Source organism: Mya arenaria, chromosome 4 (assembly GCF_026914265.1).
Source record: "Mya arenaria isolate MELC-2E11 chromosome 4, ASM2691426v1".
Taxonomy (NCBI): Eukaryota; Metazoa; Mollusca; class Bivalvia; order Myida; family Myidae; genus Mya; species Mya arenaria.
This window is the reverse complement of record NC_069125.1, coordinates 30,786,082-30,806,842: the sequence shown is the minus strand read 5'-3', so window position 1 is coordinate 30,806,842 and position 20,761 is coordinate 30,786,082. Positions and strand designations below refer to the sequence as shown.

The following is a 20,761-nucleotide window of genomic DNA, read 5'->3' as shown; positions in this document are numbered from 1 at the left end:
TAGGCTAGATCGGTCTAGTAATAGCTTGTGCTTTTGAAAGATTGCTCTTCCTTAATTTATTTGTTTTACATAAAATACTAGCTTGATTGAAAAACTTCACATTTACCAAAATTTAAAATTATATTTACTGCGTCTTAGATTTGAAAATGATAAAGAATTTATTTATATTTCACTGAGAATTCAACTGCATTATTTTCATAAAACATTCATGTCTCTGAAATTTTGTACAGTAATGAGTACCGGGGTATTGCATGTCGAGGAAAGTAATCATGTTTTGAAAAGAAACTGGTTCATAACTTTTTTCTTCATTTGTTTTTCCAATGGTGGTGAATGGGAAATTGCCGAGTTTGACGATCTTGAATAATTGACCCAAAGACCATTGCAACTATTACAATATTGGGACGACAGATCATTATATCACCCATAATACAAACAAACTTTTGTCGAGAGATTACACTTAACAAGGAATGAAATTTTTCTGACAATGAAATTGTTTTGATATTAGTTTAATTGAACAAGTGTAGCAACGAAAGTAATGAAGATTTCAAATTAAGTGTTATGCTCGTAGATTGTGTCAAATATTGTGCTTTTGTTTTCGGATATCATTTAATATTTTATTGACTTAATTTGCTATCTTTTGTCTTTTTTATGTGAAGTGTTCCTCCCTGTTTATCTGTGTAATGTTAATAAGGATTTATGATGTTATTTTGTGGAGCGAGCATATTTAAATACTGATTAGTAGGAAAATGTGATGAAGAAGAAAGAAAATGGCTTAAGAATTGATAACCCGTTTGTGCTGGTTATCTGATGATATTAGTTTAATCGTTACAAAGAATTCGCATTATGAAATTTGCTGTCAACAAAATGTTCGGAATTTGAAAAATATCTTTAAACTAATGAGGTTATTTTATTACATGCAGTGACAAATTAACAATAAAAGAATGTATAATAAAGCTCGCCTGACCCCAGGGGCGTACTCTGTTTATTCAGCGAAATCTAAGAAGTCAGACTCAAGGTAAGAGAATAAATAAATGTTGCTAATGGTTCAATCAATTTTATACCTAAATCATTATTGTTTTATCAAGGATTATATGGAATTTCGTTAAGCAACTGTAACCTATATTGAACATGGTAATAAATTGCTTGAAATTGATTAAATTCGGTCTCTTTTTTATAAACGATATGCTCACCATTTATAGCGAGACCAACCTACTTTGAATAATTAATGAACTACTTAAGAAAGGTTTTAGATCATCTGACGTAGATATAAATAAAAAAAAAAGTTTTGTAACTTTGGTTATTCATTGATTTTGGTAACACTTCAGTTTTTAGTTGGTCTTCTTTCCGAAGAAAAGCGTTTAGGTATTGTTATAGCGGCAGCATGCACAAACTTAAATTTTGCCATTATTTGTACATGAGTACATATTAACATGAAACACACATGTTTATCAAGCATGTCCCGTAATGTGCTGCAACATTTGTTGAGTTGTATTCCCTTAGGGTACAAATACCAGTTTATTTGGGATTGCTGGATGGGTGGGGATGCTCGCCAAGTTAATAAAGTCCCGAAAAATTTAGGTCAAGCATGCTGAAGATTGCATGTCATACGTGCGCGGGTGCCATTTTAGGAAAGTGTAAACAATGATGCATTACAGTAATGTGCCTGTTTTAGAAGAAAATTCACCATGCCCAATTTCCAATCCCGAAAGAAAAACTACCCTGTCATTGACCTTTGGATTAACAAGCAAAAATTCTCACTTTAGTGCTTGTTATCATTTTTTAACAAGCCCTTCAATTTGTGTAAGCCTTGAAAACAATTGCACAAGTGCAGGGCTTGCGGCCTTGCGCTAATTTTGATCACTGTATAATCTCTTAACCGACTGAGATAAAATTGACAATCACTGTCATCCGTTTGCACCGCTTTTGTTATGTATAATGTAAATTTTTATTAACTTTCACAAAAAATCTAGTCGAAGAATCATAGAAATATATTCGTTCATTCAAGAATTTTATTTCTTGCTGTTGCAATTTAAAGAAATTAAAATGAGAATGATCAAGCATTTATCTTTTCAAGGCAGTTTACTGAGACATGAATAGCATCAAATGTTTAGAAGAAAATATTAATATTATAACGATTTTGAAACAGGTTATTATAATGTTATATTAATCACTCTCGTTAGCTTGATGTTAAGAAGTGTGTTCTTGTGTTGTGGGGTAAAGGGGAGTAGCCAGAGGAAACACACTTGTCTGGCTTGGTGACCGCAAACCAAACTCACAGGCGCCCAGGCCAGGAATAAAACCCAGGTCGCCTTGGTGAGATACGAGTGCTTTTACCACTGCACGAACTGGACAACCACTCAGAATTATATTGTTTTTCCTCTTGGTGCTCTTATGAAAATAGTTTGTTTTTGAAACAGTGACAATTACAGTGTTCAAACAACAGACTTTCATCCATATTCCGGACAAAAGGCAATATTATTTAAGTTATAATCATTAATGGAATGATCGACCTGCTCTAATATCATATTGGAACATTTATAACAATGGTTATTTAAAGACTCTATCAATTAAATAAATAAGCATATTTGTACTAGCTATTTTAATGACTTGCAAGAAAAGCACTGTTCTATAACCGTCATCCATTCAGAAAAGTCATCAATTACTTCTTGCAATCTGAAGCCCTTTCTGTTTGCTGAGCATCCATTTAAATTTGTACAATCTCTTCTCAGACTAACTTTTTAGATAAGTTCAAGAGACTGCTAGCATTCATGATATTGCTGTAATTACTTTGTCAATATATTTAATGATTGTAAATGGATCCAATATCCATTGTTCCAAGCATGGCAGGTAATGAAGAGAAATGTAACGTATTAGATTGCTCGAACTTGGACATTATTTAGCTTGAAAATGTCTTTTTTTTATCAAAGAAAACAAAGCGTGAGCTCCGACATTATATTTAGCTTGAAAATTTCTATTTTCTATCACAGAAAACGAAGCGTGAACTCTGACATTATATTTAGCTTGAAAATGTCTATTTTTTATCAAAGAAAACAAAGGGTGAACTCCGATTCAAAATATTCAAATGAAACTTGGTATACATGTTGCCAGCTCTTAGACAATAAGTACATGTAAAACAAGGCCCATAACTCTGGCTTGAAATATTGTCAAGTAATGCCCCTAAATTTTCAACCCCAAAAACAAGAAGTTCACTGGAAGCACTCTGCAGTGCTCTCGTTTTGAGCTTGTCTTGTTTGCTTAAAAAAGAGAAGAGGTCTTGGTGTCCACGGCAGCCTTATTGTTTCGTTGCATGTCATGCAGAACCTTAAGAAATAATTCACATGAAACTTCACACACATGTTGACAATGGCAATACGCATTAATTGTAGCAATTCAGGCAAGTCACGATAGACAATATAAAATTGCTATGTTATGTGACTAAGCAATTCAGTTTTGTATTGTTAAGATAATGCTTGTTTTGAAGGTAATTACATTTAAATTTGCACGTTACAGTAAATTTTAACTAAAATAGGGCTTGTATTTACACAGAATGATTATCTCTGAATGTGGAGTACAGAACGGATAGCCTCAAGTGTCGTTCAAACATACCAACGACTAATCTTGGTAGCACGATGCACTTTAGCCCCAAATGTTTTTTTTTGTTTATTGTGTGCTAGGAGTTGGACTTGTTTTAGCAAAGAAAATTTTCGGTACTTTATTATGGCATCTTAAAATGGTACTTGTGGGGTATAAGTTGTGTAGACAGAGTGCTCTGAGCTTTGGCTTGGCCAAGAAAAACATTTCTTCTTTATGCATTATGCATCAGTCAGTTGTAACCACGGCCCCCCTCCCCAGGTCAGGGGAATAGCTGGGACTTTTGACTTTGGTCCAGCCAATCCCAGTTAAAATCCCTGCCCTGTGGGGACAAACTGCTGGAAATCCCCACCAAATGCCCCTGCACCACGGGATACCTAGGCAAGGCCCATTTCCGCTATTTTCAGGGCGAAAACAAAATGCTTATCATTTTCGTTGGCTCAATGTAAGGCAAGAGTATAAGGCATACGCTTGGCACTGTGGGGCCACCTGGTAAGTAAATGCACGGCCCATTTCCCCCGCTATCTCCGGTATACCCCCAGACCTTGGGGGAGGCCTGGTTACAATTGACTGACCAGTGCATTACAAAAAGGGTCTTCTACGAAACAGCTTTAATCTTGTTTGTCAGCTGGGGTGGTGTAGAAATACCTCCGTGACTCCATTCAGTCGATTGATCAAATAATTATACTGTCCAATCAAAACACTCGAATTCTTCTCTTAAATTTAAGATTGATCTTAGTTGATTATTTAATACAGCCCCTGAACACAATAGCGTACGGTAACATGCAGTTGTACAATCTTTTGCCGCATTGTGAGCAACTGAGCAAATTCGGCCAATACCGGTTTCTAATCAGGACATGGATAGTTGTAAATTTCATATCAGCGCCTTGTAGCCATAATAAATGGGTATAAACTGAATATTAAGGACTTTCATATTGCATGGTTTCCATCTCCAGAACAGATTTTAACAATAATGTCAATGATGAAGTTAAGGACATGATATGGTAGACAAGTGTTTCTGTAGATAATTCAAGTTCTCTTGTTATTAAATACCGGTATTATGAATGATTTAGTCCAAAGCTTTGACATTCCACTCTCTTTAAAATGAAATTCAACCTCTAAAAAAAGAAATGCTCAGCGAGACTGCGTTGTTTTTTAACCATTATTTATTAAACTTACAGTATTTTTCTTGTACCCACCAATATTTTTCAGTTTTACAAAGAAAGAATTTAAGATGAGGTTAAGTTATAGCATTATAAGGTGTCACTATCATTGCCGACTGCATCGCTGTCATCGTCAGTGTGCAAAAACTTGTATCTTGGCCATGCATAACTTATAATTTGTCAAGACAATTCACATGAAAATTGATACACATATTGCCCGGGACAATACACACATCTACATTGTACATCAATGCAATTTCGATCAGATTCCGTTTTGTTTTCTGGCATTCATGCTTACATGACCAACATAGCTATGTCTAACTTTGATTAAGATCAGCTGAAGTTCTATTTTTTTATTTTACATTTGTTTGAAAGGAAAAGGATGATAGGGTAAGATTTGGTGTTGTTTGCTGATTTATGTATATACAGTGTGTGTATACCACGTGATAAATTACGTCATGCTACGTCTGAAGGCAAAAATTTGCTTAAAATGAAGACTTAAATCAAAGATAACTTTTCATTTACAACACCATTTTAAATGAAACAAAGGGCAGTCTATGCCGCTTAAAGAGCCCCGCATTTGTATTATTTCCGAAATTTGATGAGGTCATTAGTTTCATCAAACACTTCGACAACCTGTTTCCATAATAATATTTTGACAGTGCTCCGTCAGACGGCCGTATTGTGAAAAGGTTTGTCGAATTGTTTTAAGAAACTAAACTCTCAATCAAATTCTGGTAAAAAAAACGAAGGTGGGGCTCCGTAAGCGGCGTAGAATGCGCTATGTTTCATTTAAAACGGTGAAGAAATAGTGAAGTTATCTTTGTTTAAAGTATTTTTTCAAATCAAAATATTGCCTTCCGACGTAGCATTTATGACGCAATTTATCACGTGGTATACACACACTGATATATGTCTAGCTTTGAAATGTATCAAAGTCAACTTTTCAGTGTACATGCATATAAAAAAAAGAAAAGAAGAAAAAAAAAGAAAAAGATAAAAAAATATACAGAAATGAAAAAAAAATCAGTCAGGTGCGCACATTGAACATTTATTGTTGCTTCAGTTAGAAATGATGTTGCTTATGTGAAAAAAGATGTTGTTGCGAATGATAAATGCTGTTATCTACACATAAGACGATGTTTGCTCACAGGTTGACATGTAAATTTGTATGCAATTATATGTCGTAAACAAAGTATTAAATTAATCCTAAACTGTTTATCGCTAGAATGTATTTGGTCATGGAGTTGTACAAGTTATGAAACTATTACCGGTAATCAAAATTCATAATTCATGTTTTGGGGAATGAACTTACCATATTTTATTATCATGATCAACATTTTTGGCACAGTGTCCAAAACAGATTAACTAAATTACTATGACCATTATGGGTAGTGAAAGCTTGAAGTATTTAACGTTTTAGTGCCTGAAAATTTGTAAAGCAAACTTGTTTAATTAGGCCTCAAAAATATTTTTATTTTGTTTGGGTTACCCGACCCAACCTACGAAATAGGTGCCAATCTTACCCTTTTTATAGTCAGTTAAAAAAGATATTTCATTTAAAATAATTTGAAAAGGATGTAACCCTAACCAAACCAATTTTTTTGGCCTTTTTTATTATCACATGTTTACTCATATTGGCCTTGAATAGAAAATAGAAGAAAAAAATGAGTAGACAGTGTATGAATAAGTTCTAAATTACTGAAATATAATTTACTTACTCATTTCCCATAAATATTTAGTAAATTTTAATATAAAAAAGACCTTAAGTAGCTAAATCATGTTATAATTGCTTCTGTACTTCAGCTGAATCAAATATTTGGTCAATTTCAGGGAAATTGAAAATAAAGAAAGCATCGCGTATGCACATATGAGTTACACATACACCCCTTTCAAAATTTTGGCATTCTAAAACAGTAAATAATAACAAAACAAAAAAAAATACCTTAAAACTGTTTTTGTATATTTCAGGAGTTCCACCACATTGTCTTCACAGGCGCCTACCGATGCCTCCGATGAACCAGAGGACCATATCAATGTTGTACTCAGGTAAGCATGGATGCAAATAGTGAGCAGGCCTGTTTTTTCAAGAATCATTTATACATTCAAACCATGCATGGCTCGTATTCCTTGAATTAGATGTAAAGGACAGATTACTTTATACTTAATGTAAGAATGCTTGGCTCGAATTTTTCAAGGCCCAAATATTTTTGCAAATCCTTAATGATCTAGTTTGAGACAACACGGTTCAACTGTAGCGGATTTCCCCCTAGGAGAGATTTTCAACTGTTCTTTATGAAGTGGCTGTAGGATAATCTGTTGAGTTCGAGACTGGTGACATTTTATCCACTAGACCACTCTCGCCCATGTCCGGTTAATGGGATTTAAGGTTTTAAACCATTATGAAGATGGAGCAAAGAATCTTGCTTTTGCCCAGCAAAGTTGGTACAAGGAATTGTGCCCATTTTCAATTTAAGTGGTGCACAAAATCACGTTTTGGTCCAGTGGTGCAAGGAATAATGTCTTTGTGGTGCAAGAAATCATGTTGTTGTCCAGTGGTGCAGGAATAATGTTTTTTTTGTGGTGCAAGGAATCATGTATTTTTGTGGTGCAAGGAATCATGTGTTTTTGTGGGGCAAGGAATCATGTTGTCCAGTGGTGCAGGAATAAAAAAAAATTGGGTGCAAGGAATCATGTATTTTTGTGGTGCAAGGAATCATGTATTTTTGTGGTGCAAGGAATCATGTGTTTTGTGGTACAAGGAATCATGTGTTTTGTGGTACAAGGAATCATGTGTTTTTTTGGTGCAAGGCATCATGTATTTTTGTGGTGCATTGAATCCTGTATTTTAGTGGGGCAAGAAATCATGTTGTTGTCCAGTGGTGCAGGAATAATGTTTTTTTGTAGTGCAAGGAATAATGTATTTTTGTGGTGCAAGGAATCATGTTGACTTATCCTGTAAACGGTGTAAGAATTCAAAACATAAACAACCTTAAGAATCAATGTTGAAATATCCAAAGAGTGCTCAATCATGGCAGATTTACAATATTTCTGATGAAGAATTTTGCATATCAGTCCAAACTATTGACAGACACTTGTGGAGTAATTCACACATTTGGATAAAGACAAATTTAAGATGGTTGTAAACTACTTCATTCAAGATTTTTAGTTAAATATGGCTGATATTGAGAGGTTTATGATTACCAGCTGGCGATATTTAACTTCAGCATTTGATAAATTGGCAAGATTTTTCAGAACTTTCATAAAATTAACAATGTTTATAAACAAAATCATTGTTAACTTTTAAAGGTAAAATGTTCTTCTATGTGCACCTATATTTTAGTAAAACACTTACAGCTGAAACAGTTGTCTAAAATATTTGTAAGAAATACTGAATAGCAGAAGTTCATCCTTGAATTTTCCAAAGAAATAAAAATTTGAAAATTAACGACGATGAAATATACATCCTTGTCAACTGAGCAAAGTTCTGAACAATCAGCCTATTGTATGTACAATATAAATTTTTAACCGAAAATGAAAAAAGAGTGCATTACTTCACAGACAGCAAGGGCATCCATTTAGGTCACTGTTGTTTTTTTTACTTGTTTGTGTTCAATATTTGTGATACACTGAATTTGTGGCATTTGCACAGTTGAATAGTGTATCAGACTCTGGATGGTCCGGGTTCATTTTTTTCTTGGATCTTCCTAAGTACTGACTAACTCATAGAAATGGTAAATGGCTCCTAATTGCATGTATATAGCATCTCTTAAATACTGTATATATGTTTGTAATGTTAAATGTCAGTGTAAAAGCTCATCAGAGCTTCATAATTACGACTATAAAAATATCTTGCCCGAATTGTTACCATGGCAAGAACATTAATCATAATTTTACTTTAAGACCGTGACCATAGGGGAATGTATAGAATGACCTTTTATGTTCCTGCAATAGGGCAAGTTACTATGCCCAGTTGCAGAACTTGACTCCATATATTATCTAGAGTAAAGCACCCATAGATGCTCCTAATATTGAGAAATCGACCATGGCTAAATCTTGAAAACAAGTGAAATATTGCATCACATTAACTGAAATACAAAGTTATTAAATAGAAGTTGAATCCATAAAGGTATAATTCACTATTCTTCACTAAATCTTTTAGTAAACACTTATGGTTAGGAACCTGTTTTATGGTAACGTATACCTTTGACCAAAAAGTGAACTCAGTGTTTATAGAGCAAATACAGACCATGATGAAAATAAAATCTCCATAAAATAATAAAACCTACCTATCCTTTATGGAGCTTTTTGACTAAAATGTCAACCAAAACTTCATAAAGACCATCACCTTAAGTTTAGGGTCAATGCAGGTACACTTTTGTTTTCATTTTCTTTATGAGCTAATAAAGATAACTGCGGTTCGCAAATTGTTTGCTTTTGGATTCTGTATATCGAGGTATTTGGTATAAAAGACTAGAACCTGTTTGCAAATAACGAGAAGTTAAGCTGTTGTACAATGCAACGTGATGTGAAGACAACAACTTTCGAAATTAGTGTCCTTAAATGAGACCAATCAGGAATAAGTACAGAACGGCATCAAAGAGGAAGTGAAAAAACCCCAGCATGCTCGTCAATATCGTTAAATCGCAATTTTATGTGATGGAATTCAGTTAGTTTTAATTAACTAAATTGGCTAGGCAAGGCAATAAAGAGATTGATCTTGGTTTGGAAATAAAATGAATTGCATTAATGTTTCCATTATTTTTGAAACACCTGAAGACTTTCAATTAACAAAGGTGTTTGTTAATACAAAATTCGAGAAAAAATATCTTGGATATTGTCATTGCCTTAATTGGTGTTGTTCTTGTCTAGGCCATGCTATAAGTTTAAAGTTTGCCAGCACTTGAAATCATTCAAAAGTTGTACATGAAACTTGGTACATATGTGTATGATTGTGCACCATCATACAGGCTATAATGGTTGTAGAGTTATCCTCCTTGATTGACTGGGGGGGGGTGAATTTATTCTAGCACAGGAATCGGATTGTATACAATGATTAACTAGGGGAAAAAAAATGCCAGCATTTGTCTTACTTTAAAAATAAAATGAAATTTGTACCATGTTTGAGTGTTTTCTTGTCTTCGTCAGCACATTAACTCCCATATCCGACGGATAACAAGTACAATGGGCGTAACCATTCAATAACTACCATGTGGATAAATTATAAAGTTATTCACTTATACCACTCACTTTTTATTGAACTTTGTCCTTGTCAACATGGAACAAAACGTTAACGTGACCCACAACCCTCTTGATTAAAATTTTACACTAAAGGCTTGTGTATAAATCTCAATAATTCAGGCTGCGAGTGCTGTTACTCTTACTTATCCTTTTCCGCTAAATAAAGCATCAATTAAGACTAGAAATATTATGAAAATCGCATCTCGAAGTAATCATATTTTACATGTTTTGTTTACAATTTCTATTTCAGGGTGCGGCCTCTCAACACCAATGAGAACACGAGGAAGGACATGTTTGCATGTAACTTTACTGGTGCTGGAAAACTCGAGGTAGGGGGAATTTTAAAATAGTATCGAGGCTTTTTTCATCATATAGACCAAATCATTGTGATAAATCACTCAATCAAGCCTTTCTGGGTTTTGAAGTAAAATATGTTGTCATAGACTTGGTGTGGCTGGCAGAGGCATAACGCAAAATTGTAGTCCAGCCTTCGATTATGCACCCAGGTAGTTGTAGGAAATCCAAAGAGAAACTCAACATCTTCATGGATGAACTTCCGCCATGCTAGCATTTGAAAAATATTGGAAAGTGTGAATTTTACCCGCCAAAATTTGTTTTAGACCAATACTTCTTAAATGACGAGTTTTAATATCTGTACTGTTAAAAGCAACCTTTACCTCCCAAGTTTCAACTACATATCAAAATCCACCATTTTTTATACTGAAATGGCTGTAGCTTTTCAAAGGGCAGTCACCCATGAATCTTAATTTCCAAAAATCAATAACACAAAAGGGAAAAATCCCAGTCATTGGAACCATGACTGGCATTAAACCTCACTGCATGATGTTGGAGAAATTGGGCTTTCTAGCAATATGTTAAAATTAAGATTCTAAAAGCTATCTCGGCCTAACTAGCTTGTCATGCAGGCAATGAAGATAAATAGATATCAAAGCCAGTCAACCTTTGTATAGTACATGTGATGTCTTTGTATTTAGAATTGAAACGACTTTGTTCATAAGCTGTTGCAAGTTGGCAATTGTTATGATGTTGGCCATAGAGCAGATCAGGGGCTGTATTCAATATAGTTCTTATCCTTATCCTTAGACATGCCTCAGTGATTCCAATCAGTTGATTGGTCAATTTGTTTTACATTCCAATCAAAAAGCTTAGATTTTACTCTTAAATTTAAGATTGATCTAAGTTGTTTATTGAATATGACCCCAGGACCAGTATTCAATATTGATCTTATCCTTTTCCTTAGATATGCCTCAGTGATTCCATTTAGCCTATTGGTCAGCTAAATATACAGCCCAATCAAAATACTTTAATCTTAAATCTAAGTTCAATCTAAGTTGCTTATTAAATACGGCCCCAGTTCAAGACACCAACAAGGCACAAGAATATTTGTCTGGATTAACTCATTTAAGTAAAAATTTTAGCGTAAATCTAGCTCACTGATCAAGTTTTGTCGAAATGATGAACTTATTGAAATAAGTGATGAATTCTGTATTTTTCAGGTTGACAACAATGGTTCTGTTCGACAATTTGGCTACAACGTTGTATTTGAGCCAGATGCCACTCAAGAGGACCTGTTCGATCACTCTGGGGTCAAACGATTGATAGACATGGCATTAAATGGGTAAAAAGAGCCCGGGACTCTGAGCTTACAAAATATCATTGTTTTAGCTGGTCGGCTGTTTTTTTAACAAGAAAATAAATAATGTCCCAGCTTTTGGTGCCATTGTCACCATGTCAGCTCTGTCTTTTTACAAAGCACAAAGGCCTCTTAGATACATATTGTGTATTGAAAGATATTTTCAGAAAGTAGCATGCATAATATTATTATCCATATTGTTAGTTATTCAAATATTTCATAGTTTTCATCAATCTGTCTTAGGTATAAATTATCTTCATCTAAAGTCGAAGAAATTTTCATGATTCACAAACTTTCAAATTGTTTTCTATATCAGGTATGCATGCACAGCGCTTGCATTTGGCCAGACAGGGTCTGGTAAAACTCACACAATGACCGGTCCACCCCAACAGGTTAGATTTATTTATGTTATTTTTCTTGTTCGTATTTTAATCATCCTGTTATTACCAATATTAGTGAATTCCTTCGTAGAGTCGAAATGTTTAGATTTTCTTGTATATGTTTTTTCTTCTTTATATTTCATTGCTTTCTTAGAGTAGAAAAAATTAAATTTCCTTTTCTTAACATTGTGTGGTGGTTTTATATTATAACTATTTAACCTTAATACATGTATTTATTATGTGATGTGAGCTTATAACTACATATAAAATACTTATACATTGCACATTTACATACCATATATATTATAAAAATAACAGTATGCAATTTTGTTTTGTATTTAATAATTGTTTCATTATTTATATATTTTATTATACAATTTTTTTACTATTTTTCATTACGATAAATAATTAAACTGACCACAAATGGAGAAATAAGAAAATATTTTACATCGGTAAGTAAGAAAATATTTAAAATCATGTTGTTAACTGTTGTACCCCCAATCCTATATAATATTTAATGCATGAACATTTAAATCGTAAAGCATGGCATGAAATGTTGTAATTCTTCATTGAACATTTTTATGTAGTCTGACGCAAGCGACCATTTTGATGACAACGGTTCGAAACGGGTACGGCAAGCATATTAAAAATATCTCCCTACTCCGATCAAGTTTAAAAAAAACACACAAACAAAAGAGGCAAAACTGCATGACAATATTTTTTTATATTTTTTTTTAATTTAACAATTCTTTTAAAGCTGCTCTCTCACAGGTTGACAGTTTTGACATTCTTATAAAAAAGTATCAGAATCGGCTTATTTTGGCATCAATGGCTTTCATTCAGTTCTTTAACATTATTAAACTCACAATAGAACAGACCTCAATTGTTTGAAAACTGCCCAAAAATTAATTTTTGAACTTAAATATGAAAAAAATATGAAAAACTGCGATCTTATCTTTTGTCAATCAAATCACCAAAACGGTCAATCTGTGAGAGTGCAGCTTTTTATATATTGACCATGGTTAGGTAGAACGAAAACCAGTCTAAGGCGCACTAGTATGGACGAAGGGTAAAAAAAAAACACGTTGATTGAATGAAAAAAGGGCATTTATTCAATTATATATATGCCATACATAGAAGTTCTGCTTCTTTTGTTTTGTGTTCCTAAAATGATATTATATTTATCAACAACTCATAATGCATGCTATTCAATCACAATAATGTTCCAATGGACTAATCATTCTATGTACGTAATTTTAATTCAATGATCCAAAAAAGGTCACTTAGTGCATGTTCCGAAATTATTCCAATTTAGGTGTTAACCTGTAAACCAGAAAATCAGTCAACCTTAACTGCGTTCATTTTGTTGATCAACCAGGAAGCTCCTTTTCTCCCAAGTGCTTGCAAACATTTGACTTTCTGGAGAAGAAAAAGATGAGAAAAGCTCATAAATTTATTGACAGTCACCCTTTCGCATGCCTTTTCAAAATCTTTTTGATTTTATTTGAAATAGAAAAAAGGGAATATTGTCATACTCATAGCCTAGGCTTTTGTTGTCCTGTTGTTTTTTTTCTCTCTCCCCATTTTTGAAATGTTGCCAATGTTTTTTTTATTAGGAAATATATGTCATTTTGAGTAAAATTGGGAATTTCCTATTTTGCTTTGAAATGAAGAGGACTGCTAAAAAACAACGGAAAAGACAAAAAAAGTGATAAAATTGTTATCTATTTATACACCCATACAGAAATAGTTTGGGGGTCAAATTTTATTTCTACCTTCGTGAAAACAGTATTAATATATTTTAGCTGAATTTCAGCTCTTCTTGGTTAGAAAAAAAATATTTTACTGTCATGTTTATTTGGTGTAATGACATCAAGCAGAAAATGTCTGTTATGAATTGGGAATCAAAATATTGACTTGGAACTTGGTACACTTGTTGATGTTGACTAATATATAAAATTCTATATCTCCGGTTAAAATATTTGTAAATTTCAGTGCAATTTTGTCTTCTTTCATTGCAGGAGCAATAATTTTGCTTATAAATTGGAAATCAAAATATTGACTTGAAACTTGAATTGGAAATCAAAATATTGACTTGAAACTTGGTACTCATGTTGACATTGACTTGTTTAATGTAATTGTTCATTTCAGTGCCGATGTGTCTTCTTTCATTGCACTTGATTTTTCTGCCAAACAATTTTAAGTGCAATATTACCTTTAGTGAAAAAAACAAACAAAATAACCTTATGGGATGGTATCTTCAGATTTTTGACATGTTTACCTAATGAAAATCCCATTTTTCTAATTACTTGGAAGTCGCTTTAAGTGCACTTCGTTTTCTGCATTGTTACAGACATGAGTAATTAAATTCTTGTTTGTTAATTACTCAAAAGTTAAAACAGCTGAACAGCTATAAAGGTGTGTGGTATTTTAGGATTTTCTAACAACCTTTCATTGTATTGATCATGAAGATTACAAATTGTTAGGTTACCCTGTTATATGGGGAATTACGTTACAAAAGAAGGTGTCGTATTACGTGTCATAATTGGAAGTGCCACTTTCACTAAGTTTCAAAACAGGTTGTGTTTTATCTTGTCATCACGTTAAGTTCAAAGTCTTAAGACGCTCTTATTTCTATAATGTTTTAACAAAAAAATAAAATTCAACTTCAAAGAAAGGTTTTCTTATCAAAGAGTTGATCGTTTTTATCGCGTAATTTATAATGTTGCAATTTGCGTGCTTTACATGGCTTCGAAAACTTGAAGGCGTATTGAATTATGACGATTTCTTGTTCGTGTCATCTGTTTTTCTGATATATTAGTCATTTGTTAATCATTTAAATGAGTTTTAAATAAATAAAGAGATCTGATCTGTTTACATTTGACTGTAATTGATTGCCGTATTTTGGAAATATATCATTCAAACTCCTTAAAACTGTTAAAGATTTGGTATCAATGACGGAGCTTTTTGTTAACCTTAAAATTATTGAATGCTTAACATAAACAAATTTATCTATAACTTTTAAATGATTAACTAGCATAACAAAATATTTTGTTTAAATAAATCGTTCGATATGACCCACATAGTTATAATGCCCGATTTTAACTGTTAAAAGAATATTATTTCTACATTAAAGTGCACAAGTGGCTGTCGGAATGCATTTCATCAAACAATAAACTCCGGTCCAAAATCGTTGTGTTATTTTACCCGAGTTTGTAAATCAAATATTGAAATATAAACTTACTAAGTGGCTTCTAAATGTCGACCAAGTGGAAAAAAATGTTTATAATATTTATACTCAACGATGTGCTATATCAGGGTAACAATCACCGAACTAACATTCACATGTTTTATTAACTTCTTTCTCATTTCACCTAGAAATATTAAATGTTGTCCTGTCGCCTGATTTGAAAACAAATTGGCTGATAATTTTTGGATTCAAATATTTTAGAACAAAATTAATTCACTATTGCACAATGTAAACTGAAATTGTTTTGATAAAATGATAGAGGAAATTAATAGTTATATTTATTTTTCAAATGCATGAATGAACTATTTATAGTAAATGATGTAATTTTCTATATATAGTTCCAGGAGGGGAAGCAGGTTGATCCCAACATGTATGGCATAATCCAGCGGTCCATTTTGTACATGTTCAAACAATTGAATCAACAACCTGGCAACAAGATTGTGCGAGCATCGTATTTAGAAATATATAATGAACAGGTTTGTCCCTTGTCAACAAAAGTTGAATTGTTGATACATTCACTTATACTACTATTAAAGCACAAATAGTTAACCATGATTATCAAAAAAAAAAAAATCTTCAGAATATACAGTCAATCTTAAATTGCAAATTGCTGGCTTAGTGCATGACAGTTGTAACTAAATATAGAAATAGAAGGCATTACAGCAGTTTTCTGATAAGCCCTCATAATATGTCTGGCGATGCATATACTCTGAAAATTGACATCGAAAAGAAAATCCAAAATATTTTTGCAATAGAATGCAACTTCTATGCATGATATGTGTTACAAACTTTTTGAAACTTGCTAACAAGATGTTGATGAAAACATGCTTTTTGTACAACCATCTTTAAAAAAAAGTTTCTATTCAGCTATGCATTAGTAACTGGATTTATTTTTTCAGGTGATAGACTTGTTAAACCCAAATATGCGGCGCTACCTCCAGGTTCGCTGGTCGAAAAACAAGGGCTTCTATGTAGAGAACCTGTTTGTAGTTGAGTGTGAATCCGAGGACGACCTCAATGCTGTTCTTGAAGAAGGTAAGGGTTGCCTTGGTTACCATATTGTTCTCGTGGTGAATGTCTTGTGTGTGGTTTAGTTTATTCAACTTAAGAATTTACCTACAATGACAAGGGTTTTATATAGCGAATCTGTTTTTGGTTGAATGTGAAACATAAAATGACCTTAACCCTGTTCCTAAAGAAGGTAATTGTTGCCATGGGAACCATGTTTGTTGACACACACTTAAGGGACTCTCCGTGGTTTACAGTAACAAGGTATCATATGAAAACTGCTATTAGCATGCCTTTATTTGTATTCAATTAAGTTTCTCCCCTTTCAAAGTATTAGAGAGGTTGCTAAACACTACTTGAACTACTTAATTTGTGTACTACTTTTTGTGTATTACACCATCCAGGTATGTGTACATTGTGCAAGTTTAGCATTATATGTACAACAGCACGAGGAAAGCTATTTATACAAGTATCAACCAGGGTTCTCAATAAGAACCGGCTTGCGGCCAAAATAGATGGTTCAAAATGGTTTATAGCCGGTCGGAATTTACCTTTTTTTTAAAAATATTAAAACATAAGGAAACTGGTCGGTAACATTTCTTTTCAGGAAGGTTCAGCCCAAAGTAATTCAGCACCCTGATCAATGAGCCTCGAAGTATAACTTAATATTGAAAGTTTTTCAAACACTTTTGAAGCTCTCCTTTGGACCTTGAAAAAGTCTGGCATTAAGTCAATTTTCTTAAGTTTTGATTGACACGAAGGCATTGATTTAAGACAAATCTGTCCATGAACGGCATGATCACAGTTGATTTAAAGTTGATGTTTGATTAGAGAATAGGGATTTGACCACTTTAGTTTTAAGCAAGACGTTATTGATAACCCATCTGTGATTCAATAATCAATCATTTAACTGTTCAATACTTGATGAAGTCTTTCAGTATTGGTGTTTGAACAACCTTTGATCATAAACCTCCATAAAAGGAACTCCCAACTACTTGTTATGTTAGTTTTTGAGTGAAGTTTTGGGCTTCAAATCTCATCTTGAGTAAACTGAAGTACCGTTTTGCATTTATATGCGATCTTTTTACCTTATCATTTGTTTTTTGAAGCAAAAAATCGATATTGTCATTACGCAGTCTGAGTGTTGTCTGCAGCATGCAAAATCTTCCCTTATTGATTGCACAGTCACTCAAAAACATATGTAGACGGTTTGTTTTGGTGAAGGATCGTAATGTATTTCACTGAGTCAGCACTTTAGGATTTATTCACGAAGTAAAATAATTAGTGATGTTACACTAAAACAAACAGATTCTTTTTTTTTTATAAGAATGTGCCTTAAAGTGGTAATACAAGACATGTAAATGCATTTTATTGGAAAATTGCTCCGAACCTTATGAGCATGAAATACCATTTTGGAAATGACATCACCGATGTTGTGTCTCAGCCCTGCCCAAACTGATATTTTATTTGGATAGCAGAATGGGCTAAATTTTCCGTGAAATATAATTTTATTTGAGACAATGTTTTAGCTGTACTTTATTTAAAAATTTGAGCACATCATAGAACATTTCACCTTTAGATGTTAACAATGTCATTACTCACAATGAATCAGTGTTTACTTTTTATTTTAGACACTATGATTTTAGAAAAATGATAAAAAAAATCACTGTTTGGCTGTAAACAGACTATCAAAGAAATCATTTATATCAGAATTGATTATCATAAACAAATGAATGATATTGCTGTGATTTTAGGTAATAGAAGGAAGGAATTTTTAACAAGGGAAAGGGTTGCCTGTTAGTTTTCCCTTTCAAGTGCTTATTAATGCTGTTTGCACATTATTAAAAGCCCATGCCAAGTACGTCAGTGTTAAAATAGCAATTTATTGCCTTTTACAGACAGACAAACAATTCAACAAGTCATAATTTGATGTAAAACTGTATAGTAAATCCAGTAATAATGTACTTAAGAACAATTAAATACAGAATAAGGTTTTAAAAACTGCTCAGTCATTCATTTGTTTTCAAGGGCATTTCAAAATCTTCGAGGTGGGTGAATATTAATAGAGCTTTCTTAAAAAGGTTTAGTTAACAACAATGTCATTAATTTCAGAAACATCATGACTATTTTTAAAGTTTTAGCTCCCCTGCAGAACATAAAAAGCTGTCCGATTTTTTAAATGTCACTCAGCTGTTGTCAGTCGGCGGAATCTGCATGCAAAACGTTAATGTGGTGTGTTCCCAAAGCCTAGCACTTTCGTTTTGACCATTACCTGCATACATATAAAGAAAGTCATATGAAACCTGGTACATTTGTAACCACTGACAATAAAATGATGGTTCATATGTGAAGCAAGTTTCATAACTATTGCTCAGATATTTGTTTGAGTAATTTCCCTTGAGCATCTGAGAAAAACAGATAAACATTGGCATCAATTTTAGTAGCTCTTGCTTGACGTTTTAAAGATGGGAATAAGCTTCTGTTTTCTTAAAAATGAATTGTTACGATGATTTCTTTCAGCTCAATTCTGACAGCTTGAGTCTGTTTTCTTGGTGGAAACCAGTACTGATGTCCCTTTTTAGTGGCAATGAGTATGTTAAACTTCTTGTAGGGATTGAACTAATGATAGCTTGCATGAGAGGCGGACACTTGAAACACATATCGTTCCATCACCCCTTTTGAGAAAAAAACTATGTTGGATTATAATGTGGGAAACTCACTAGCATAGGTCAACTTATATCTCAAATTCACACCACTTAACAATTGTAAGATTTCTTAACATTCACGTTCTTCGTTGAGCCACTTTTGGGAAAAGTTCAAGAGGGTTTTTACATGCCAACCCAAGAATATAAAATATTTGAAGTTGAAATGTAAAGCACAAGGTTTAACCTTGTCATCATATAAGTTGAATAAAAGTTAAAAGAAAGACAAATTATGAGAATCTATCACTTTCAACAACTTTTGAAGGGTCAGGATGAAAATAGATTCCTTTTTATTCAAGTAGTTCGGGCTCGATTCCTTTTGTACTCAAGTAGTTCGGGCTTGCTACATTCTTTTTCAATTGAATGTATGTCAAAGGGGAGATAAATGGCAATGTTTTCAAGTGTTAAAATTTGAATTTCGATGTCAATTTATAACAAGGAAGAGCTTTTAAAAAAAAACTTTTCATAGATAATGTCACCTCTTAAATTTTATTAGATGAAACAATATGAGATATTTCATTTTGAATTTTATTATGAATAGATAGACAATTGAAATTTTCAGGTGTTTCCATTTGAATTTTTATTAAAATGGGACTGATTTTTATTAACAGGGTTATAAATTATTTCATATTGTCTGTTCTTTATTGAATGTTTTCCAACTTGAAGAAAAGATAACAAATCTATCTATAATAAATGTAATATGAATATAAATAATGTAATATGTTGCAAAGAAGTGAAGTTTTGAGATGCTTGGATATTTGTTTTCATTCAATTAGAGATAATTACAAATTAATAGAAATTAGAACAGTTACTATACTACTTCTCTCGACATAAGACATATTACGCACATTGGTATGATGTTATGCCAGAAGGCCTTACACTGGGGGTAGAGAACCAGCATATCTGAGGGAAACCCTCTTATTGGCTAGGTGACCATGACCGTTGTGCATTATCCTTTGTTTACCCACAAACGCAAGTGCAGGAATGCATGTGTAATGTATTGTTGAGAACTGAGTCCGATATAACCACTTTGTTACCAGACAAGAGTAATTACTAGTACAGACTAGTAATTCCTCACTTTACTTTATTAGTCTGAAATAATCCCAATCTAATACTGGCGTTAAGCTGAAGAGATTCGTCACAGATTCGTCATACTGTACTTTAACTGTACTTTTAGAGTCACAGAAATAAGAAATCTGTAGAAAAGTTACAATTATAAGTTCACAGTATTGTAAATTACATTGATATTTGAATCTGAACAATTTAACAAATAGTACATTGAGTTATAATCAAAGTAATTATAAAGTTCAAGTGAACTCACATTTATTTCGAGTGTTTGACCAGTAGCAAAAGTGGTTCGCTCTTGCATTACTTGACCAGTAAATATGACATCATAGTCAACGTCAATCTGGGTACTTAGTTCAAAATGTATAGTACAATAATAGTAATAACAAAAAATTATGATTAAAATCACGATTTTGTTTATATTTGAATCTGAAGGATATAACAAACAGTAGATTTGATCGTTATCATGGTAATTATCAAGTTCAAGTAAACATATAATTATTTCTAGTGTTTGACCAGTAGCTATGTTATGCTAGTAGTCTTCAGGGGCAGATTGAGGATTTGACGTGAGAGAGGGGGCATAACCTTAGGGAGTAATCTTTTTACTTGCTCCCCGCTCTCAAAAACTTGATTTATTTGGTTTAAAATGTTGGAAGATTTTTATTACCAATTTCTAGCCCCAAATGGTGCATTTTGGGCATTTTTTT

General features: G+C 33.0%; 1 protein-coding gene across 6 annotated transcripts in view; it reads left to right on the top strand.

Annotated features, from left to right (window-relative positions):
- LOC128231373 (kinesin-like protein klp-20) overlaps positions 1–20,761 on the top strand; it is a 78,823-nt gene that overhangs the window by 21,880 nt on the left and 36,182 nt on the right. For 4 of the 6 annotated variants that reach the window (XM_052944123.1, XM_052944119.1, XM_052944122.1 and 1 more), the window contains exons 2-8: positions 6,726–6,803; positions 10,246–10,324; positions 11,513–11,634; positions 11,966–12,041; positions 12,617–12,658; positions 15,618–15,755; positions 16,179–16,314. In XM_052944123.1, coding sequence (XP_052800083.1) covers positions 6,726–6,803; positions 10,246–10,324; positions 11,513–11,634; positions 11,966–12,041; positions 12,617–12,658; positions 15,618–15,755; positions 16,179–16,314 — 671 coding nt within the window. Of the gene's footprint in view, positions 1–410; positions 1,016–6,725; positions 6,804–10,245; positions 10,325–11,512; positions 11,635–11,965; positions 12,042–12,616; positions 12,659–15,617; positions 15,756–16,178; positions 16,315–20,761 lie in introns of those variants that run through there. The other 2 variants (XM_052944125.1, XM_052944121.1) reach the window with 2 other exon arrangements.